Here is a 25,431-nt window from a genome sequence, read left to right as displayed (position 1 = left end):
TTTTTGTATACAGAGTCAAGGCTCGTGAAAGAGCTAGCATTTATCAAAGAAACAAATCAAACAAACAAGCAAACAAAGTATATAAAAAGGGGAGCGGTCGACAAGATGGGGAGAGAAGGGGAGGAAGCACACAAACACAACATTTGAGAGCAGGGACATCGGCAGATGTGTGGGAGGGAGAGGGCCTGGGGGGAGGCAGGATAGGTATAAAACGGAAGGACACCAACGACTTCCAGGAAAGAAATCAAAAGTCACCTCAAAAAAGTGGATTTGGGGTGAAATTAGCAGGGGTAGAAAAGATCAAGGTTTTGGATTGGGGAAGATAAGAGATGGTGGTGAACAGCCGTTTTAAAGACCTGGAGGGAGGAGTGGGATTGAAGAGAGTGAGGGAGTTTGTTCCAGAGGCGGGAGAAAAGAGGAATGAAGGAGTGAAGGTGAGCAGAGAGTCTAGATTTTGGCAGTTTAACCATAAGAGGGTTGCAGGCAGATCTTGTGCGACCTGTAGGAATATTTGGGGGACAGAGACCAGAGAGAGAGCTGGGGGAGCAAGGCCGGAGAGGAGTCGGTAGAAGACGGAAAGACCACCAACCTGCCTGCGGTGAGTAAGTGAAAGGCCCTCGGAGATAGCGTCATCGCGGGAGATTCCAATGATTCTGAACGCTTTGGTTTCAACAGCGTGAACACGAGCTAGGTGTGAGGCAGGAGCACCGGCCCATAGGGGAGAGCAGTATTCCATTGAGCTGTGGATGAAAGCCTTGTATGTGGTGAGGAGCTCAGGTGTGCCAAGGAAGGACTTCGCATGACGGAGGATGCCCAGTCGGCAACTGGCTTTGGAGGCCAGCTTGGAAATGTGGTTTTCCCAGGAAAGATCATGGCAGATAGTGAGACCCAAAAGCTTGAGTGACAGAACTTCTTGGAGAGGATTATTCAGAAAGTAGATGGGAGGGTTGTCCAGTCGGTCTTTTCGGAGAGACATCGTAAGAGTGTGAGATTTGTCAGGATTGAAAGACATGTTCCACTTGTTTGCCCAGTCTGCGATTTTGTCCAGGTCTGCAGAGAGTGAGGAGGCTGCAGACTGCCGATCTGAGGGATGAGGAATGGAGCGGCAGAGAGTGGAGTCATCAGCAAAGAGATAGAGAGGATTTTCAAGAGAGTCAGAGAGATCATTGATGAAGACCAGAAAAAGCACAGGGCCCAGAACACTGCCTTGGGGAACTCCAGTCTGAACAGGAAGAGGAGATGAGAGAAACCCATTCAGGGCCACACGTTGACTACGACGAGAGAGGAAGTCCGCCAGCCATGCGTGGAGATTTCCATGGATACCAAAGGAGGAGAGTTTGGTGAGCAGAGCGGGGTGCCAGACCGTATCGAAGGCATGTGATATGTCGAGGGAGACAGCTCTAATTTCCTGTTTGGCATTGAGGACCTCCATCCATTGTTGAGACAGCAGAAGCAGCATGTCCAGAGTAGAGTGACCTGGTCTGAAACTAAATTGATGATCAGAGATCAAGCCATTGGAGAAGAGGAAAGATTTCATATCCGAAGCAATGATGGATTCCATGACTTTGCTGATAATTGGGAGAAGGCTGATTGGTCTGTAGTTGCTAGGATCTGTTTTTGCACCTTTTTTGTGCAAAGCGGTGATGTTGGCTGATTTCCAAGCAGATGGCAGTTGACCTTGAGCAAAAGAGAGGGTGCAGAGAACAGAGAGAGGGAGTGAAAGAGCGGAAGAACAGGATTTTAGGACCCATGGGCTGATGCCGTCAGGTCCAGTTGCAGAATCAGAGTCGAGGGTTGACACATTGGGCGACATTGGACAACCGAACAAAGTGTAGGATTGAATTTGAACCCGGGATCCCCTCCAATATCATGAGCTATGTGCTCAGATGGGAATACCAAGCAGGATAACTGAGAATTCTTGGAAGATTTGGTATGCTTAAAACATGTGGAAACAGAAATAAGGAAATCCCAGGTTTCTACTCTTTTTTTCATCCATGTCAAAAGTTAATTTTTCATTTCAATATTTTCTGAACTCAGGGAGAACCAGCTCTCAGATATCCTGCTCTCAGATATCCTGCTCTCAGATATCCTGCTCTCAGATATCCTGCTCTCAGATATCCTGCTCTCAGGTACCTTTCTCTAAGGGAGAACCAGCTCTCAGATATCCTGCTCTTAGATATCCTGCTCTCAGTGAGAACCAGCTCTCATATATCCTGCTCTTAGATATCCTGCTCTCAGTGAGAACCAGCTTTCAGGGAGAACCAGCTCTCATATGTCATTCTCTTAGATATCCTGCTCTCAGGGAGAACCAGCTCTCATATGTCCTTCTCTTAGATATCCTGCTCTCAGGGAGAACCAGCTCTCAAGTATCCAGCTCTCAAGTATGCTGCTCTCATATATGCTGCTCTTAGATATCCTGCTCTCAGTGAGAACCAGCTTTCAGGGAGAACCAGCTCTTAAGGAGAACCAGCTCTCAGGGAGAACCAGCTCTCAAGAAGAACCAGCTCTCAGGAAGACCCAGCTCTCAAGTATCCAGCTCTCAAGTATGCTGCTCTCATATATGCTCCTCTTAGATATCCTGCTCTCAATGAGAACCAGCTTTCAGGGAGAACCAGCTCTCAATGAGAACCAGCTCTCAGGGAGAACCAGCTCTCAGGGAGAACCAGCTCTCAAGGAGAACCAGAACCAGCTCTCAAGAAGAACCAGCTCTCAAGGAGAATCAGCTCTCAAGTATCCAGTTCTCAAGTATGCCGCTCTCATATATGCTGCTCTTAGATATCCTGCTCTCAGTGAGAACCAGCTCTCAAGAAGAACCAGCTCTCAGGGAGAACCAGCTCTCAAGTATCCAGCTGTCAGGTATGCTGCTCTCATATATGCTGCTCTTAGATATCCTGCTCGCAGTGAGAACCAGCTTTCAGGGAGAACCAGCTCTCAGGGAGAACCAGCTCTCAAGTATCCAGCTCTCAAGTATCCAGCTCTCAAGTATGCTGCTCTCATATATCCTGCTCTTAGATATCCTGCTCTCAGTGAGAACCAGCTTTCAGGGAGAACCAGCTCTCATATATCCTGCTCTTATGTATCCTCCTCTCAGGGAGAACAAGCTATCAAGGAGAACCAGCTCTCAAGGAGAACCAGCCCTCAAGGAGAACCAGCTATCAAGGAGAACCAGCCCTCAAGGAGAACCAGCTCTCAAGGAGAACCAGCCCTCAAGGAGAACCAGCTTTCAGGGAGAACCAGCTCTCATATATCCTGCTCTTAGATATCCTGCTCTCAGTGAGAACCAGCTCTCAGGGAGAACCAGCTCTCATATATCCTGCTCTTAGATATCCTGCTCTCAGTTAGAACCAGCTTTCAGGGATAACCAGCTCTCAAGGAGAACCAGCCCTCAAGGAGAACCAGCTCTCAAGGAGAACCAGCTCTCAAGGAGAACCAGCCCTCAAGGAGAACCAGCTCTCAAGGAGAACCAGCCCTCAAGGAGAACCAGCTCTCAATGAGAACCAGCTCTCAGGGAGAACCAGCTCTCATATATCCTGCTCTCAGTGAGAACCAGCTTTCAGGGAGAACCAGCTCTCATATATCCTGCTCTTAGATATCCTGCTCTCAGTGAGAACCAGCTCTCAGTGAGAACCAGCTCTCAGGGAGAACCAGCTCTCAAGCTCTCAGGGAGAACCAGCTCTCAAGCTCTCAGGGAGAACCAGCTCTCAAGCAGGATACCTGCTCTCAGGGAGCATCAAGTTATGAAAATGAATGTCCCACAAGTATACAGTGGAATTAGTCTCAGGAGTCTTACCTGCCTAGGGAATGATGTCCATGGCATTGTTCGGCATGATCTAACAGTGCCAACCTTGAACTCCTGTCTCCTGGCAATGGTGTACCACTGGCAAATGAAGTTCCAAATTGTCGACAACAGTGGCCGACGTAGCATGCGACATCGTCATGACAGTTATCATCGATTGAGGTTACCAGGGTTCCAGTGGTTTCCTTATAGCGATGAAATGCATTCCTATGAATATTCTGGAGTGCTAAAATGTAAATTATTATTATTATCATTCGTAAAATATTCATTGACAAGGTAAGATATGTGACATGTCCTCTGCGCAACCCTGTTATTTCCTTAACAAGGATTTGCTTGCCAGGGTGTTTAGGTTACACTCAGACCAGCATGATCCTCTTGTTTTGCGAATCGTCTTGTCGGCTAAAGATGGGGAATACACTGGTGGACATGGAATATAGAGCGTCTCTTAGAGTTGTGTGCAACCTGTGCTTTATACAATTTCATACAATAGGTAAATGCTAGACAATGCATATTCACTCACCTTTACTTCCTTTAAGCCAAAGAGATTGCCGAGGGCTCGTCTTTCTGTAAGTTTACAAACCCCTGTTGCCTGTAACATTAAGTGGTGATTATTGACAGTGGCCTTCCTGGATTAATAATTCATTTTGTGACTGGTGTGGCAAATATTCAGTACGTGGACACATGTTATGATGTATTCAAAGGTGTATGTGTGCTTTCACAATGCAGAAAATAATAATCTGATTATATGTAGAAACATATTTCTAATATTCTTCCTCTGGGAAGTTTGAATCCCTGCGTCTTCAAAATACAATATTGCAAATTTCCGTTCTGGTGGCCTGCGGTGGAGCACCGTACTTCATTTTGAGATTTTATGGTGAGCTCATGAGCAATCGTACGAAAGTAACATATTCCTGATGTCAAGAACAAGAACGGACCCTTGAGCTGGTTCCGTCATCATATATAGACCCTTCAAGTAAAACTAAAGTGGATACGTGGCAAGTCTTTCATTTTAGTTTATTTCTAGTAGCCATTACATTTGTGTCATTTCATGAGACCTGTGCTGCAGGGCCTTTTGACACATCGAAGCTAATTTCAGATGCAAGTGACCACATTGCATTCGAGTAACCTGCACCGGGATGGCGACCCGTCCAGGATTTGCCCCTTAACCAATGAAACTGCAGGGCCACCCTGTGCATCGGAGTGGGGACCCATCCCGGATTTGCCCCTTAACCAATGAATCTGCCAGGGCCACCCTGTGCATCGGATTGGCGAACTGTCCATTAGCCAATGAAACTACCAAGGCCACCATTTTCATTGGAGTTGCCACCCGTCCAGGATTGTGCCCCTTAGCCAAAGAAACTGCAGGGCCACCCTGTGCATCGAATTGGCGACCCATCCCGGATTGTGCCCCTTAACCAATGGAACTGCAGGGCCACCCTATGCATCGGATTGGCGACCCATCCCGGATTGTGCCCCTTAACTAATGAAACTGCAAGGCCACCCTATGCATTGGATTGGCGACCCATCCCGGATTGTGCCCCTTAACCTATGGAACTGCAGGGCCACCCTATGCATCGGATTGGCGACCCATCCAGGATTGTGCCCCTTAGCCAAAGAAACTGCAAGGCCACCCTATGCATCGGATTGGCGACCCATCCCGGATTTGCCCCTGAGCCAATGAAATTGTAGGGCTACCCTATGCATTGGATTGGCGACCCATCCCGGATTGTGCCCCTTAACCTATGGAACTGCAGGGCCACCCTATGCATCGGATTGGCGACCCATCCAGGATTGTGCCCCTTAACCAATGAAACTGCAATGCCACCCTATGCATCGGATTGGCGACCCATCCCGGATTGTGCCCCTTAACCAATGAAACTGCAAGGCCACCCTATGCATCGGATTGGCGACCCATCCCGAATTGTGCCCCTTAACCAATGAAACTGCAAGGCCACCCTATGCATCGGATTGGCGACCCATCCAGGATTGTGCCCCTTAACCAATGAAACTGCAAGGCCACCCTATGCATCGGATTGGCGACCCATCCCGGATTGTGCCCCTTAACCAATGAAACTGCAAGGCCACCCTATGCATCGGATTGGCGACCCATCCAGGATTGTGCCCCTTAACCAATGAAACTGCAAGGCCACCCTATGCATCGGATTGGCGACCCATCCCGGATTGTGCCCCTTAACCAATGAAACTGCAAGGCCACCCTATGCATCGGATTGGCGACCCATCCCGGATTTGCCCCTTAGCTAATGAAACTGCTAGGGCAAACCTTTGCACCTCGCAGCTCGAAAGCAATGGCTTATTTGTTTATTGTTGACCTCATTGATAATCCATGTAATCCTCGGGTCTTTTTGTGTCATGGTCTTGGTAACCAAGATTAAATAATCCACCTTGTTTGACGAAACAAGACATGTACACGAATGCTCACAGAGCGGATGGTTGTGTTTGCGAGACAGATGGAAGCCAAAGCTCGGAGATCAGTGTGAGTGGAGCACGTGCTAACGGCATGGTGGCGGTGTGTGCCATCTGCGGAGACCGTGCCACGGGCAAGCATTACGGCGCATCTAGCTGCGATGGGTGCAAAGGTTTCTTCAGGCGCAGCGTGCGCAAGAACCATGTGTACACGTGCAGGTGAGTTATCCGAGAACGTTGGCATTCCGGTGTCTGTATGAAGTTAAAGAGTGCTTTTGTAGATGAGAATTACTGTGTGCCGTCTTTTTAACGGATTGTCTTTACTTCCCTACTCCTGGTAACGACGAAGATTGCCAAAAAATTGAGAATCTCTGGATCTGAAATTTCATCTAATGTTTCACTTGACATCTGCAGATGAATAATACAAATGGATCAATGAGGAGCAAAGGCGAACTATTGAACTTCCAAGTTATTTCCGTGGAGGAAGCCACGTGTTACCCACAACTGGCTGCAAAACACCCACGTGACATCACACATAAGTTAGAGCCAACTGTAGGCAAGAGATGTAGACCTCCATATAAATCACGGGGAACTTCGATCGCATCCCTTCTTCTTTAACAGGATCTAAGGCTCACAGTGGAACTGCCACATACACATCTCCCACACATGGACAAACAGACAAATACATGAGACACAACACAGGACTGTTAGATGAGATAAACGCAGCCACTGAGCTTGGTGGAAGTTACGTCACTTCCTGGGAGGCGTCCATCACCATTCTGGGTACCAGCGACGCCACACCAATGGCGTCGTCTTTCTCACCGCACTCAGTAGGACATTTCCTGAAGAGGAATTTAATCCTCCCCATGGATGCCAATCACTGCTCCTTAATAATGCATTTATTTCCATTAAGGAGGCAAAAGGAAACATTTTATTAAGGTCAGATTCTCAATTTTGAATTTTCAGGCAAACGATTATCAATATAATTATTCTTTGTTGTTTGAGAGTGTAATCCAGCAGCTTGTGACGTTGTACAATTTGTGGATCTTGATACAAATTGAGAGCATTGACATGTCACAAAAGTTTTTTTTAATGCAAAGAAGGGGATAACTCCAAATAAATCTACAAACTGTGTATGGTGAAGGTGCACCCGCTTATTCCACCTCAACCAAATGGGCAGCCGACTTGGAGTGTGGATCTGAGTCCCTTGAAGATGACCCCAGGTCAGGAATGCTGACAGAAGGACAAATGGAGCAAGTGCATACATTGATGTCAAAACAATATTGAAACAACAATTTGGCTTGTCTTGGACTATTGTATAAAGCTTGAGAACATCTCTCATATTCATGCGTTCAACACACAGTCAGACACCAGGAAATGTCCCCAAAATCAGTAACAGTGAGAAAGATCCCCTCATTCAGAACCCTGGTCTTGTGCATCAGAAATACATACTGTTGTGCGAATCCCTCAAGGTTAACACCAGGGACCGCGGAAGACGGAACGGCTTTAACTGAGGCGACGACCAAATACGGATTTTGCTATCAACCGGGGGTGAAAGAATGAAGAAGAAGAGGTGGAAGTGCTTACCGATAGCGATCCAACCGCAGTTCCGATCCTGCAGGGGAATTAACTCAAAACGGGAATCCGGGGTAAAATGTACAAAAGGAAACACGTTTATTTCGGAACCCGAGAACAAGGAATGCGACGGTAAATAAATAATGATCCTAAATTGGGATCCCACACACCGACTTCTAAATACGAGACAGGGGAAAATGAATTAACAAAAGAGCACGTTCGTCGTGGGTTTGTGTAATGTGGTCCGAGCTTATCTGTCCGTCGTCCAATGCGGCCCCGTCCGGCTCCAAGCTCCGGCGCGAGAGAACCCCTCCGTCCGCTCGCTCGCATGCTTTGCCAGGCCCCGCGCGGCCCGCACTGCTCCAAGCTCCGAGTCGATCGCACACGAGGCCCCAGCGTCACTCCAAGCTCCAAAAGCACTGAGAAGGACCGCTCCAAGCACCACGCAGATGGCGAACCAACGACCACCAGGACCTCTCAAGACGAAGAGCCAAGAGCCAAGGACGAACAACGACAAGCGAAGGACCAGCACGAAGAAGAGAAGCGTAGAGACCAGAAGAAACCAAGAGACAAAATGTCATGCAGTGCGTCCTTTTGTAACCTGGCCTGTGACGTCAGTTCTGGCGCGCTACCAACCAGAGCCTCGTAGCTTCCCGCCGTTGGCCGAACCACCTCGCGCCTTCCGCGCTGATTGGTTCCAGGTTCGCGCCTTCTGCGCCAACCAATCACAGTCCTCCTGGGCGTGGTTACAGCTCGTCTCACACGATGTTGTTAGGCCAGCTGGTGGTGCGGCTGGTGGCAGCCATCCGGTGGTGCCCCGATCTGGCTTCCTGCCGGTCTTCTTCCAAGGTCATTGTAAGGGAAGGGGAACTAATTAATGTGTGCATTAAGGACCTATCTAAGTGTTTATATGAGTGCGTTGCCATAAGGGACAAAGGAATGATTTCCAGGTCTGACACACAGGGGTTTATCTTAGTCTCTACAACTATTTAACACACGAACATCCTTGTATGTTCACAGGTATACTCTTACCCTGACAACCCGCTTAAAAACACAGAACTTATTACAGGGTAGATTCCCTATCGCGACAGTCGAAGCATGTTACCTATACAGACCTACCTGGCTCTAGACATTCCTTTACCCCCCGACATAACAATACTTTAAAGGAAAATATATTTTTCTTGTCGAAAAAAAAGCTTCAATTTCACTACTTAATTTGCAGATCTATGATGGTTGTTCTCATTACCTTCTACTCTAAATGGACGAGGTGTGTGTGTGTGTGTGTGTGTGTGTGTGTGTGTGTGTGTGTGTGTGTGTGTGTGTGTGTGTGTGTGTGTGAGGCATGTTTGTTGTGGAGTTCCACTGGAGCTTTCTAATGTGGAATGTGATACGCCAAAATGATCGTCATGATCTCCTGAGTTGATGAGGATAATTAACTGCAGAGAATCCGGAAAAATTATTATGTTTTAAACGCACACCATGTTAAGGTGTATAGAGCAGCTTAATATGTCCTTCCACGGCATGGCATTCTAATTACAAAATATATAACAAAAATAATGATAACCTTGTATAACAAAGCGTATATTAATCAATACTAATAGTATTAACAACAATAATAATAGTGGCATCATTTGGCAATAATAATAATGTATAAGAACCCTTTAGAATTAAAGGTCCACAGACACGGATTCTCACTCAAAATGCATTTGATGTCATCCAAATGAGTCTTTTTATGGTGAATTCAAATATGGCATTGATTTTTTGTTATATTCACTCTGAAACATTAAAAATGAAAGAAAACCGAACCACTTGGGAACGCCCCTAAAAATTCTGCCCCATACCTCAAAGCCGATGACGTAATCCATGTGACGTCACCTCCAGAACCCAGCACGCTCGCAAGCATGCTCCACGTGCATTTGCTTGATACAAATCAAACACTTATTTTAACTCCAATTTACATTCTGTTTCCACTTTTAGTGAGAAGTAGGGGTCTGTGAAACCATTCATAAACTTTATTTGGTGCAAATCGGATAATCTTTAGCCGAATTACCTCAGACCGTGAGTTGTTATTTATTTAATTCACCCATAGTTGAATATGTGCAGGCCGCTCCACGGAGCGACCTTGCGGGCTTATCAACGAGGCGAGGCGTGACACACATGTGTCTCAGCATACCTCAGATCAAGATCAAACAAATCAAAAGTAGAGTACGTACAAATTACACGGAACAGATCGCGGGCCGAAGCATAGCGAATCGAGATGGCATGGACTTCGTTCTGGAGATGACGTCACCGGTCACGTGACCTGCTGTTCGCTGAACTCCACTTTTTTGAGGGGCAGGGCATAGCAAGTTGTGAAAAACACGACAAATGTTCAAAATATTGGTCTAATTATCCCATTGTTGATTTTAAAAAAGAAACATGGGTGATTTCTTCACTAGGAAGGTCAAGTTAATATATAAATAACCAGAAACTTTTGAATTACATGGGAGCTTTAAACACGGTGGGTTAAAAAGGTTCTTCTTCTTAATTTTTTATGGATGGATGGACGGATGGACATACCCAAATATTGAAGCAACTTCACCGCTTAAAATCAGTCGGTATATATAATTAATGCAGCCACTCCCTCCGGGCACAGCATTAAGGGTTATGTTATCCTCTCTGGAGTTAGATAGATTACCATAGATATAGGCTCGCACTTCAAGAACATCAGATTTCCTCCCTTTCAGTTTAGTGTGAAATAGCAGTAGTGACTGTTTTAAAAGGTAATCATATATGTTTGTGGTTTATGACATTTTTTTTCTTCTGGTAGGTGTGCCTCACGAAATGCAACGATCAGCTATTTCTAGTATTTCTACACGTTAACGCGGCGCTTGCCTAAGTCCTCAACCCCTTTCTCCTTCTCCTCAATCCCCCCACCTCCCTTCACAGGCCAAAGTCTGCTAAGACTGCATGGTTTATTGGTGAAGTAAATGGATGAAAATAGCATTGTGCATTAGACAGAATTGACTGAATAGTTTGTAGTTCGATTTTTTTTTTTTACCTCTGGTAGGTGTGCGAACCAGCAACTCTGAGCATATACACCACGTGCGCAACAAAAATACACGTAACTCGAAATTGGGTGGAAATCGATAATTTCTGAGCTTCGCATACACTGTCCGGACCCAAGACTTCTTAAATGAGGTATCATTGAGCATTATACAAACTGTAGTTATCACGTTTACCCCATTCAGACACAATCACATAACTTGAATTTATATCGGTAATGTAGATAATAATATGAGTTCCCTTCCAAGGAATATCGACACAGGAAGAGGCCTTTAGGCACATCAAAGCCTGCACTATTATTACCAACTTTAGCTTGTTTGTCCTTGCTCTATCTTTTTTAAATGCTGAGTATCAACCAAGGAAGCAGCTCTGGTCATGCCAATGGTCATGTGCCCATCTCTCTTATGGAGTCACTATAGGTGACCCTGGAAGAATACATTGAATTTGTTTAGTAAAACCTCTATAATCCTGGAATGAAATATTAGTCTGGTGTTAACCAAGTCTGGTGAAGACGGGTGTCAAATATACATTGGTGGAAACGTAGAACGTTGAATGTAATCAGCAGGAGGTTTATAGAGGAATCCTAACCGCCATGGGATTTTAAAGCAAGGACAAGCTCAGTTTCCGAGGTTAACCCTTCGTCGGAGCAAAAGAGTGTACATTATTTTGTTGGACAGGTTATCCCTTCGGTGTCGTGTAACCTTTCTTTTACCACTTTCTTTTGTGCTAATGAAAGATGACCACTCAGAACGTCCTCTACTCCTTGCTTCCCACAGTGGTTGGCACACCTCGATTTCTATCCTGTTGATTTCATCCATCTTTTATCAATCATAATCTGTCTATTATCTTCAAATTTAATCTCTAACTTATTCTGTGTTGTATGCACTCTGTTGCCCAGGTGGCAACAGAGTGCATACAACTCTGTATTGTAGGTGACGAAGGTGTCCTATTGTAGGTGACAAAGGTGTCCGTCAAATGCATTTGAGAGGCATTTGCCATACTCACTATGCTTGCTGAGTGTGGGTTGATGAGAGCGAAGCATCTGCAGGAATCAAAACTGCATCGGCTAGTAGAATAAGAAACATGTCTTAAACCGCTCGACCAATCAGCCAATTCATCAATGATATTGTTACGGTTTTCGCCGCCCTTCCTGCCCTTACCAAGGGGAGGTTAAGCCCCTTGTTCTTCTTGGGTCGGCGCAACCGAGACTTGAAACGCCCCTCCCGGGCAAACGCAAGGTAGGGTTCCGGGACAATTCTCGCACGTACCTAAATACCTGCGCCGCTGCGGAAGCGGGGAATCGAGCCACGTGTAATTTGAGTACACCGAGCGGATTGCATACCACGTGGTCCGTGCAGTTACCGTTGGTATTGGAACCCGATAAGAACGGTTCTATTCGTACCACGCTTTGTCAATGATGGAAGAGATGAGACGGTCGAATAAAGGAAGAACACGATTTAATTACTATTTACACTATTATGTACAAGTCGGTAGAAACATAGACACAGAGCAGTCTTAATCAGACTTATGTTAAACCCAGACACAGGCCCGATCACACTCACAAAGGGGTAATGAAGGTAGGATGATGTTCCTCGCTGAGCGGTCGTCCAGGAACGGCCCCGCCCGGCGTGGCTCTCCCCGGTCACAGCACGTCCCGCGATGAAGGCAAGCAGGCGGTGGAAGGGATCTTGTAGCGCATCTCTCGAACAAAGGGCACAGCAGGCGGTGGGAGGGAAATGTACGCGTCTCTCGCTGGCTTGGCGGTTTTCCACAGCGCGTTTAGTTACTGGCGCGCTATCACTCGCGTAACCCAAAAGAGGCTTGGCCTCACCGAGCGTCCAATTTTGTAAGAGCTCTTATAGCTGGGTTCATGCGCGTCTTCTCTCAGAACTCGTAACTTGCTCACACTCAACTCTCACAGAACTGCAAGCTCACCTCTCCACAGAAGGACTATCCGAGCTCATAACTGACGTCGGGGGCTTCGCGCAACGGGTTATATGGCCAAACCCCCTAGCCCTCTCGAATGTTCCAACCACACCTTGTGACGAAGTGCTGCAGCCATTCCCTTCAAGCCCTGATTGGCAGCTCGCGCTTACCATCAGCTTCTCCTCCGCCCTCATTCGGTCTTGCCTCGATTTGCCAGGCCTGCCTCGTGTTAATTCGCGCCAAAAAGCCAAAGGCGGCATAAGGAGGCATAAGGCAATAGAGGCGGCATAAGGCAATATAGGAACCTAACTCTCATTATTCTACTCAACGCAAAACTAACACAGGAAAAGGACTATGCTCACACATACTAAGAAATAACTGAACTATCGTGAGGCTACATGTTGTGATGTGACTAAACTATGAGGGGGAAATTTAACCTTTATTGTACAAACTCAAAACCGCAACAATATCTTTTGTTAAGAATGGCACCCTGCATCTCCTAAAGTCTGGATTTTAACTTACCTTACATACCATAATATGACGCCAGATCTGAGCTGTACAGAGTTGTTGACATTTAGTTGGCCCTGATTTGCTAAACCAGAAGACACGCTCAAGTATTCGTTTAAATAAGTATCAAGTTCCCACGGTGCAAGCTGTAATAAAGGAAGAAACAACAGGCCGAAGCACGGTGGGACCCGGCGATATAAATTGTGGGTATGCAGTTAATGCGATGACAGTCACAAAAAAAGGATAACGAAATGATTGATGGACTTCCCAGGAAGTCTCACGAATGCAAATTGATTTATTGATTTCAAACGTTATCGGAGTGTTGATGATTTCAGTTAACTATTGATACATTTGTTTCGACATCAAAGGGTCCTTCAGTGTCTTTCTGCGTTGTTTTTGTCAATTCTTAAGCGTTGCTTTTTTTTTATAGCCCACTGGGTTTGATATATCACCCAAGGCCACAGAACGCCATTTTCAAAACCGCGTTATCAGCCACCATGTCAGATTAAGGTGTGTTGTTTACAACATTCACAATTGCCCTGCATTGGAGTTTACAGGCAGCATTGGTACTATAATGTATAAAACACAAACGACTCAAATTTTCAGGCCTATAATGAACATTTTCGGAGCCGTTTTTGCACCAGTGTCTTTACAAATGGCATAAAGCAATGAGTGAATTGCACATCTAGGAGATTCCATCATAAGGCAATACATGCTACTATATTTGGGCACAAGGCAAAAGAAATTGGAAGAAAAAAAGTCCTTATTAAATACAATCTTTTACTAGAAAGGCACTCAGTAGAGAGCATACCTCCACCTGGTTCGCCATATCACTCAATGGTGAAGAATCACTTTAAAAATTAAATAATTCGCATGTCCGAATCCATATTCAGATCTTCACCAAAATCGAATCGAATTTTCCTTGTCACACACTCAACCTGTCCAACAAGTTTCGTCAAAATCCATCCAAAACTTTTTGAGATATCTCGCTATGTATCATTTTGGACCAAGATCCCAATGGTGAAGAATCACTTAAAAATTAAATAATTCTCATATTCGAATACATATTCAGATCTTCACCAACATCGAATCTTTTTGTCCTTTTCAGACACCCAACCGGTCCACCAAGTTTCGTCCAAATCCGTCCACAACTTTTTGAGATATCCTACTATGTATCGTTTTTGGCCCTCTCTCCCAATGGTGAAGAATCACTTTAAAAATTCTAGTAGCCGGATCCGAATCCGGATTTTCACCAAAATATAATAATTTCGTCCTTGTCACATACGCTACATCTCTGTCAAATTTTGTCCGAATCCGTCCACAACTTTTTGAGATATTTTGTTCACAAACAAACAAACAGACAGACAGGAGTGAAAACATAACCTCCATCCACCTTTTGTGGCGGAGGTAAAAATAGGACACATTTGCATTTGTAGGATAAATAACTAGTCTTGCTGGTGAAGCCGTGAAGGCTGTAGGCTAGTGTCGATCTGTGTCAGCAGACAGGTCGAGGAATGAATGAAATCGATGATTGATACTCATGAACATTTAAAAAGATTACAGCACAACGAAACAACCAGGTATGCAAAGGGCAATCAGTGCGCAAGCTGGAACAGCTTAATGGCCCCTCTTGCGTTGAAGTTTCTTGAACTTGTCATAATAACTATACCGGTACTAGGTGGAGAGCATACCTCCGCCAGGCTGAACAGTTTATGTTTTGTATCCCACTAAAAGGCCGGATCTGGATTCGGACCTGAACCAAAATCAAATCGGCTTGTTCTTGTCACTTACACAACTCATCCACAACTTTTTGAAATATCATGCTACGGTATATAATATATAGTTTTTGACCCTATCACTCAATGGTGAAGTCACTTATTAATTTTATAAAATTCTCATATACGGATCTGTATTCGGATCTTCACCAAATTCGAATCAATTTATTAGTTGTAACACACCATACCTGTCCACCAAGTTTCCTCTGAATCTGTCCATAGCATTCCTCAATCAAAGTCCTGTTGATCCCGTCCACATTCTCATTTACCTTCAGTTCTTTCTCCTTTCAACCTCTCTTACATCTTTCCATTTTGCTCCTCTTCTTCTTCTTCTTCTATTCTTGTTGAGGAATCTTGAATTGCCAGTCACATTAAATGGAGTCGCCATCACTCTCAAGGATCCAGAGATGTACAGGTGGCAACACTAATGCAGGAGCGTAGTGTTTTGATGGATCAGTCAGTAAGTAATGCAAGCTGTAAGTTTGGTCAAGGGACTTTTTGAAAACTAAGAACTACGAGACCTGATAGATTGTCTCACTTTGTATCCGAAGTAAAAAAAAAAAACCAAAAAAAAAAATTGGTGGCCATGCCACATACTCCTGCCATTTAACAGTCAACCAGAAACTGCAGACTTGAACTTCATGGAAACAGACCAGGCAGATCACCACCTCCCTGGAAGCCATTAGTGAGCCAGCTGGGTTATGTTACCGATGATAAAACAGCATGTAATTGTCTTGAGATTACTCTGGGTAAAGCCAAAAACCCACGAATGATCAGGTGTTGTGCTTTGCCTTTTGTTCATTTTAACCCTTGGATGCAGTGATTGGGCCTCAGGGGTCCACAAGGTTTTTTTGTTGCAAAAACTATGCTGTACAATTTTTTTTTGGAATGAGCCTCATTTTCACCGACTTTCATGTTGTTACACAAAATTCAGTGACATTTAAAAAAAAATTCATTCAGGCTCGTGGGAAAATCTTCATTCTTCACTTATAACTCGAAAATCTGACATGAATGCAGGCCTGAGGCCTTCGAGGCCCCGCATAAATGTTGTTGTACTACTATGTTATATCATTATTTTCTTGATATGAGCCTCATTATATGCTCCTATAACTTGGTTACAAATAATTCAGTGACAAAAAAATGAAAATTTAAAAACTTTACACGAATACATTCGTGGGGCCTCTGAGGCCCAATGGCTGCATAGGTGTAGGATTTTTGACAGTTGTGGACATATATATTCTAAATAAAAGGATTAGTGAATCATATTTTTTGAGCAAATACTCCTCAATGAGCCTCAACCTTTTAGAGAGAAAAAAGTTTAAAAACCAAGAACAAAAAAAAATTTTGCAAAATAAAAATAAAAATCATAACTTGTATGGGATTCTTCCAACTAATAGGATCAATGATTCACATTTTCTGAGCAAATACACATCCATGAGCATCGACTTGGATTGAAAAAGGATATGAGAGAACAAAAATCTATAATTAAAAAAAACATTACACAAATACATCCGTTGGGCCTCCGAGGCCCAATGGCTGCGTTTATGTAGGATTTTTGACGCCTGCACATAAGAGTTAAAAGTTGGATTGAAAAAAGTTTTGATGTACAGCTGAATATGTTTTTGATTCCCTCGTGTTGCTTTCTGCTCCTCCATTTGTCTTGGCGTCAGGTTCAGCAGGCAGTGCATCGTGGACAAAGACAAGAGGAATCAGTGTCGATACTGCAGGCTGCGGAAATGCTTTCGTGCAGGCATGAAGAAGGAAGGTGGGTCCATTGGGTGCAATGTAATTCGAGACTTTTTGGGTGTGGGTGATGTGTGTATCCCCAAGGTGTTAAATGTTTGTGAAGTACAGCTTCTTGAGTAATAATGGTGTGATGGATGTCGGGCTCTCGTGCTTGTGTGTTAGTGATGTGTGCATCCTCAAGGTTTTTTTTTTTTTTTTTGTATACTGAATCGAGGCTCGTGAAAGAGCTAACATTTATTTCACAAACAAATCAACCAGACAAACAAAATAAATAAAAAGAGGGAGCGGAAGACAAGATGGGGAGAGAAGGGGAAGCACACAAACACGAAATTTGAGAGCAGGGAGATGTGTGGGAGGGAGAGGGCTTGGGGGGAGGCGGCGTGGGAAGGGGGGGGGGGGTGGGAGAAGTATAAAACACAAGGACACCAAGGACTTCCAGGACAGAAGTTGGTATTTCAAAAAAGTGGATTTGGGGTGAAATTAGCGGGGGTAGAAAAGATCAAGGTTTTGGATGGGGGAAGATAAGAGATGGTGGTGAAAAGCTGTTTTAAAGACCTGGAGGGTGGAGTGGGATTGAAGAGAGTGAGGGAGTTTGTTCCAGAGGCGGGAGAAAAGAGGAATGAAGGAGTGAAGGTGAGCAGAGAGTCTTGATTTTGTCAGTTTAACCATAAGAGGGTTGCAGGCAGATCTTGTGCGACATGCAGGAATATTTGGGGGACAGAACCCAGAGAGAAGTCGGTAGAAGACGGAAAGACCACCAACCTGCCTGCAGTGAGTGAGTGAAAGGCCCTTGGAGTTAGCTTCATCGCGGGAGATTGCAATGATTCTGAACGCTTTGGTTTCAACAGCGTGAAGACGAGCTAGGTGTGAGGCAGGAGCACCAGCCCAGAGGGGAGAGCAGTATTCCATTGAGCTGCGGATGAAAGCCTTGTATGTGGTGAGGAGCACAGGTGTGCCAAGGAAGGACTTTGCACGACGGAGGATGCCCAGTCGGCGACTGGCTTTGGAGGCCAGATTTGAAATGTGGTTTTCCCAGGAAAGATCATGGCAGATAGTGAGACCCAAAAGCTTGAGTGGCAGAACTTCTTGGAGAGGATTATTCAGAAAGTGGATGGGAGGATTGTCCAGTCGGTCTTGTCGGAGAGACATCATAAGAGTGTGAGATTTGTCAGGATTGAAAGACATGTTCCACTTGTTTGCCCAGTCTGTGATTTTGTCCAGGTCTGCAGAGAGTGAGGAGGCTGCAGACTGCCGATCTGAGGGATGAGGAGGTGTTAATGGTTTGTGAAGTACAGATTCTCGAGTAATACACGTGTGATCGGTCTCAAGTCTCATTTTACGAGTGGTGTGAGCTTATATCTTTGATAATGGCAACAAATGCAGTGAAATTCATAAGTGCTAAATGACCTACACCTCATGCTGTTAACCACTCATAGAATCCAAACTTACCCAGTGATTCCTGGAGGTAGTTTTTGGGTTACTTTATTGATACAGGCGATGAAAGAACAAACACATTTCCATGTAGGTGTGAAAAAAAATGTGTTCACAAAGAGCTTTCCAACTGTCACTGAGCGGACAATGAGATACCAGCGAATGTGGCCACAAGACCTCTCTACCTACTGCGCCTGGCATTCCGCCCTTCACATCCCGGTCGTAGACTCGTTTTATGGCATCGTGGCTGAGAACTGCAAAGTTCCTCGCAAGGTCATGGGTGTGATGCACTTTCTTGGGCCTGCAGGAGGTGTGGTGCAGAGCAAATGGAGGAAGGTTTTTATTTTCTCACCCATGAAGGGCTCTATTTTTTACGTGTTTGCCAAAGGAGTGGAACGTTTTGTGGAATTATGAGGCACTGCACAGGAATGCTGCTTGCTCATTGTAGTGAACAAGATATCCGATCCTTAAAGGCTCACCGAATAAACCGGTGTCGACAACTGAACATATTTTGTGAATCAGAAATCCAAAATAATTTGGTTTGCAAAAAAAAAAGGTGGCACACTAAATGAACGTTTTGACAATGCCCTTAAGCCAGATGTTCCATCTTCTAGCTAGTTGGTGGAGGTTGAAGTTCCGCATTGAAGATGTCTTTCACGAAGAGTATGAGAGCTATTTCCAGCAGGCTGAACAAATTACAAATTCCTGTGCTGACTACTGTTGCGAAGGCAAATGCAAACCACTGAATGCAATCCTCGCCTTGGGGCTGCTTTGGCAGCACTGAACCTGTCTTTGGGCAGCGCCACCACAGAAAGATTGTAACATGGCGATTTCAGGATTAAATCCCAACCAAATGAGAAAACAATGGCAAACAATGTAATGTATTCTCCTTGCTATGAGAATGCTTGACAGTACCTACAGGTAGCGAACAAAAAAATGGAAACACCTGGGTAAATTAGGGACAGCACGCAACGGCTTCCATGCAGGTGTGGCCCATGTGTTAAAAAAAAGCAAATAACATCCCAGGATGCTTAAGGTCATGTATAGAAATGCTGCACAAGCCTGGACCCAATCGAGTATTTATGGAATATTCTGGAACGTTGCCTGAGACAGCGTTTTCCACCTCCATAAAACAGGTGTGAGTTGTTTGACTTTCTCGTGGAAGAATGGTGCCGCATCCCTCCTGCAGAATTCCAGACTATGTTGAACTCCATGCCACGGCACATACAGACCGCACTAGCCGCACTTGGTGGCCCTACGCCCATATAAGTGACTTTACATTGGTGTTTCCATTTTTTTTTATCCACTACCTGTACCTGTCGACTAGTCAAGCAGTGCGGCACGTTAGATCAATAATGCACATTTTCGGGATGAAGATTTTTTTACATTCAAAATGCTTTGTTGGCCCGATTGGTGTTTCCATCCTAACATTTAGCTCATGATGCCATGATCCCAGGTTCAAATCCCATTACCACCTATGTTTATTTATTTATTTTACACTGCTCTACTTGTAATTCAGGTAAATGTATTCATATCCTTGTCCTTAATTGAACATAAAAACTTGTGTTCGACTTCTGCTGAGAAAAAAGTCTCCTCGATGAACTTTTACCCTTTCACTTTTGCGTGCACTCTTTATTTGCAATTTGGGAGGTGGTGACTAATCTGGCTGCTGATCTTAAAATTAATTGTCCAATAAAAAAGCAACTTTGTGGTATTTCCTCCTTGCATCATCACTGGGTTTGAGAGCCGATGCGACCTAGAGGTTTATCCGATCTGAACATTTTTCTCTTTATGCCATTTTTAGTGCTTTGCAATTTGCCATTGTTAAAGCAAATGTTGATTTCCTGCCCTTTCTCCAGTCTCAGATAATATGGAAGTGATAAGCTGTAAAGTTTAAGGTCTTTGAAATTTGCTTTGCTGTCATTCATGTTTATGGTGGGTGTCCTGTCCCTGTGCTGCCAAATACCTTGATAGGTTGAGAATAAGGTGAGGTCGTCACTTGAAACTGAAATTGCATGAAGTATCCCCATGTTGTATTCCTTTTGTACTACTGTGACATAATTTTGTGCTGCTAATCTGTTCCAGCTGTACAAAACGAACGAGACCGAATTAGTATGAGACGCACAAGTTATGAAGATGTTGCGTTCCTCTCCATTACGGTGCTTGTTCAGGCCGAAGCCCTCGCTCGGCAGGTACCATTCCTAGCTTACCCATCCTGCTCCACTCCCCCTCATTATTCTCCCCTACTCATTTGTATGTATGCATATATATAAACACATATATATTTATATATGAGAACAAGGTGTGTGTATGTATGTGTGTACAATTCCACACACCTGGATCAATCTCTACCAAATTTTGCATAAGTGGTTGGGATAACCAGGCTCAGATCATGGGAACACAAAATAACCCCCATCCTACCCCCACAAGGAAAATCTCTATGTTTGTGTGTGCACGTCTGAAAATCAATGAAAACAAAACGACAACATAAGACTGAGGAGAAACTGACCTCAAATAAGGAAATGAGGCCATTTGGCCTGTCATTGCCATGGTGCACTCTCATGTTAACTTTTGCTGCACCTTTAAATATCAATCTTCTTGATGGTTTACTGAAGTCTAAATAACCAGATCTTGACCGTGTGGCTGGACTTGTATCTATCCGTATGTATAAGAGCGAGGTGTGTGTGAAGTTTTATTTTTCTCAAAGTTTTGTTTCAATGGCTCTTTTCACGATCGTCACTGAGCCTCGGACAGCCTCAATCTGGAGTTTGTTTGTAGTAATATTCCCAGGGATGGTTTTTAAGATCTCCGTGAAGTTCCTCTTCACCATTCCCATAGCCCCAATAATCACTGTTCCAATTTTGGCGTTCTTCATCGAACAAGATATTTTCACTTCATTTTTGAGTTTTTGGTATTTGGTCATTTTCTTGATTTCTGCGTTGTTTAGGCTAATCACGTGCGCGCACTTGTGTGCATGCGTGTATGTGTGTCGTTGGTTGTTAACTCAATATGCCGGTTTAAGGAGATGAACAGATCTCCGTCTCAAAGTATATCCCTACCAGGCCACAAAGTATCTACCTCTGTTAGCTCGCGTGTGTGTGTGTGTGCTTGTGTAACCCCTTTTCATCGATTTCCATGCAATTCTATACCTCTGGATGACCAATCACCAAACTTTGCATACGTGATGGGGATACTCAAGGTCAGGTGGGTCATGGTCAAGGGTACCAAAAAATTCACCCAACCCCCAATCAGGCGGAACGCCCACAAGGATATTCCCTGTATGTCTATATTATGGTAACTGACGTTACAGTTTGACCACACCAAAATCCCAGATTGAACATCAGCCCCGAGTTCCGATTTCAGATTAATTTTAAAGTTTGATGAAACATTTAACGAACTGCATATCAAAGAAAACTGGAACATTGTGCAAAATAGTGAGAAAATTTATCAGTTTGAATAACAAATGGTATCTGTTCAACTCAGTGGACCATCAAACAGCACAAATTACTACGTAGTACATGCAGCACTAATTATGTATATAAATATAAATGATATGTTTATATTTGATTGATATACTTGCCGGCATTTGATTGATATACACATATATATTATATATGAATAATCGTTTCAAGGCCATTTTTCCCCGCTCGAGCAGGGGTTAGCCTTGTGGGCCCCATGACAATCATGGTTCCCTGTTTGAGGCAATGTTTTATGGCCGGATGCCCTTCCTAACGCCAACCCTTGGTCGCCTCTTACGCAGGAATACGGTGTACCTATTCTAAATCGGGGTACACACCGTGATCATTCATCCCAGCAAGCTGGTACTCAATTTGCCGACCTCGGAAGGATGACAGGCTGAGTTAACTCCGTGGCATTAATTCAGCGATCGACTGGGAGTCGAACCCAGGAACCTCATCACTTACGCGGTGACAGCCCACTGAGCTATTGACTCTCCGGGATATCCTCAGAAATTTCTCACACGAACACTGCGAGCTTTATAATGGCCGATGTCTTGCGTGCCTGCTCGGCAGACCCCGGATGTGTGTATGTATGTGTATGTAAGTGTGTGAAAGTACATTAAAGATGAACTCGTCTAACAATTTAAGAAACAGGAATTATATTCCTGCGTGGGGCTAGTGTGAAAAAATTCTGACTCAACCCGGGACTCGAACCCAGGAACCTCATCACTTACGCGGTGACAGCCCACTGAGCTTTTGAGTTTCCGGGATATCCTCAGAGATTTCTCACACTAACACTGTGAGCTTTATAATGGCCGATGCCTTACGTGCCTGCTGGGCAGACCCTGGATGTGAGTGTATGTATGTGTACGTAAGTGTGTGAAAGTGCATTAAAGATGAACTCATCTAACAATTTAAGAAACAGGAAACTATATATATATATATATATTGTTGTGGTTTTGTAAATAAAGGCAACCCCCCTATAGTTAGTTGCACCACAACAAGTAGCCTCGCTTAGTCAGTTATTTCTTATTAAATGTGAAGTATAGTCTCCTTCCCAGTGTTAGTATGCGTTGAGGCAGGAAGAGAAAGGGTAGGCCTCATTGAAGCCTGGAATGCCATGTCATGGGCCTAGGGCAAGTCTAGCAGTCCAGAGGGAGGAGCTGGAGGGCGTGGCTGGTAAGCAGCGAACAGCCAATGGGAGCTAAAGGGAGTGGCCAATAACGGCGGCCGATGGGAGCTAAAGGGAGTGGCCAATAACGGCTGCCAATGAGAGCTAAGGGGAGTGACTAATGAGGGGCTGTCACGACACGTGACCCGTGGAGGCCCGCGGAACATTCTAGTGGGGCTCCGGGGGCTATAAAACCCGGCCTGGACCCCCAAACTCTCTCTCTATATTCGCACTCTGAACGCGCTCTCTGCCCTGATGACCTCTGCCTGGACTCCCTGCACATGTGCTTTGCCTCGCTGACTTTGGGATACGCTCCACGGATCCCCGTTACGCACACAACTGTGATCGACGTCCCTGCCGCGAACATCCTTTAGCGATCTACCAAACGAGCCGTCCAGGCGAACTGCACCAAGCGGCGGCGCTTTGTGTGCATTCCCTTCTTCCTCCCCTGCCCCAAACGAGTCTGAGGGCCCTTGTCCGGGAACGTAAGTAAGGCTGTTAAGGTTCTCCACTGTGTCCCTTTTTCTATAATTATTGTACATTTGTGAATAAATCCTGTGGTTTGTTTCCAACCTGGCCGTCTTCGTCCTTTCACCATTGGCCTAGCATTGCATGAGTTAAAACCGCTCGATCGGGTTCATAGTGCTAACGGCACGAGTTACGCGACGCACAAACCGCTCAGGCGTTAAAGACCAGCGTGACCCATTCGAGGTTCAGCCCTCGTTCTCACGGCTGCGTGTGTCGAAGGTACTCGGGTCGTGACCGTTAACCCTTCCACGCGTTAGCTGCGGGCTCGGCGGCAGGAATTGCCCAGCAATCCGTCCACCACGAGTATAGCGTGGGAGCGGCCTCATGGACTCGAAGCTCGAGGGGGAGCAGGGCTTAACCTCCCTCAGTACGTCGACGAGCTCGAGATCCGCAACAAATTGGAGTCAGGAGTGAGATTTGAACCCGACACCAACAAATTGGTGTCTGGGAGTGGGATATTTGTACCTGGAGTGTGCTTCATGTACTCAAAATTACGAGCGCGAACGAAATTTAGTTAAAAACAAATTTTTTGAGATCGTGCAATGGCTGGCCAAGATGACTAAGTGCCGGTGGGAGTAGGAAATATGGAAGAATTAATGACCCAGGACCAGCAGGAAGAGTTGGTAGAAGGGGAAGTTGATGAGGGTGCAGCAGGAGGAAGAGAAAATGGCGGCGCCTCGCACGTGGCGGTGAAAGCCGAGCCCTCGGTGCCAGGGGATATGGGCCTATTTACGGCGCAAATGAGGGCCTACATGGTCGAGATTGGTGGAAAAATGGATACCCAGAGGGATGAAATAAAGGAATTCAGGTGTGATACGCAAAAGATGAGAGATGAAATAAAAGAATCCAGGTGCAACATGGAAAAGATGGGGGAGGAGATTGGGCGTAGGATGAGCAAGGAGGTAGCGGTGGTACGCGACGAGGTGAAGCGGAGTGAGGAGCGCGTGGAGAGGGAGTTGAAGTGGAGCACGGCCAAACTGACTGGGGCAATGAAAGTAGTGAAGCGGGAGGTCGAGGAACCGACGAAGGTCGAGTTGGAGGAGGAAATTTTGGGGGCGCCGACGATAGTCAAGTTGGAGGAGGAAATAGTATTAGTAGGGGCGCACCGGGAAATGGAGGAGGTAACCTTGGAAAAAGAAGAGATAATTGGAATTGAAAAGACGGGAGAGACAGGGAGTGAAACAAGAGAGGCAGTTATGGAGCATGAACAAAGTGTGTGTTCGCACCGTGATGCCGTGCTTGCTAACCAAATGGAAAGTTTGCAGGTGGTGGCGGAGAAGCGGGGGAAGGAGAGCCCCGAGGTGAGTGGCGATAATGGCGGGAATGTGTTTGGTGCAAACGGGTGCTCGGCGAGCTTGGTGGTCGGGCGAGACCCGGGCGGTCGTGAAGGGCCCATTGAGAGAAGTGAGACTGACACGGAGTGTGAGAGAGAGTGCGTACCGGAGTGTGTGGAGCGAGAGTGCACACCGGAGTGTGTGGAAAAAGAGTGTGCACCGGAGTGTGCGATGACGGAATGTGTGGGGGGCGCGTGTGCGCCTGGGTGTGCGAGTGGGTCGCGAGATGTGATGACGCGGCCCAGGCATCGACACCGACCGGAGTAGTGCTTAGCGGGACGAGTAGCATATGTGAGCCCCCGGTGAGTTGTGTGCCATGGGGACCGGAGGGAATCGGTGCTGCGTCGGTCTTGCAAGGACCGGCATGCACGATTCGTGCCTCCGGCACCCACACGGTATTGTTGGCGCCGTACCGCGGCAAGGGCGGTCGGCCGGGTTCGAGGGGAGGATTGGAATTTCGGAGCCACGCACCTTACCGGGTGAGGTGCTCTGACCGTGGCCGGTTGGGTCATCGTGTGTGGGACCGAAGGGCCCCGCACATGGATGGAGCCCAGCACCTGGGCCCATCAATTCCACCCCCTCGGATCGTCAATGCCGGATGGACAACCCATACAGGTGACCAACCACCCGCATGGAACCCGCCCTTCGAGGCCGAGCCGCGACAAGATACCTCCACATGGAGGGGCTCATAGTGTAGAGGACTGGGGGGAGTAGT

General features: G+C 45.8%; 1 protein-coding gene across 1 annotated transcript in view; it reads left to right on the top strand.

Moving 5' to 3' along the window:
- Nucleotides 1–25,431, top strand: part of LOC137434122 (hepatocyte nuclear factor 4-alpha) — a 93,962-nt gene that overhangs the window by 2,169 nt on the left and 66,362 nt on the right. Inside the window, exons 2-4 of the mRNA XM_068126810.2 lie at nucleotides 6,265–6,439; nucleotides 16,719–16,813; nucleotides 20,311–20,417. Of these exons, the coding sequence (XP_067982911.1) occupies nucleotides 6,265–6,439; nucleotides 16,719–16,813; nucleotides 20,311–20,417 (377 nt within the window). The remainder of the gene's footprint in view (nucleotides 1–6,264; nucleotides 6,440–16,718; nucleotides 16,814–20,310; nucleotides 20,418–25,431) is intronic.

The sequence above is a fragment of the Myxine glutinosa genome, chromosome 10, assembly GCF_964187855.1.
Source record: "Myxine glutinosa chromosome 10, kmMyxGlut1.1, whole genome shotgun sequence".
Lineage (NCBI taxonomy): Eukaryota > Metazoa > Chordata > Myxini > Myxiniformes > Myxinidae > Myxine > Myxine glutinosa.
This window is presented reverse-complemented; position numbering and strand designations above follow the sequence as displayed.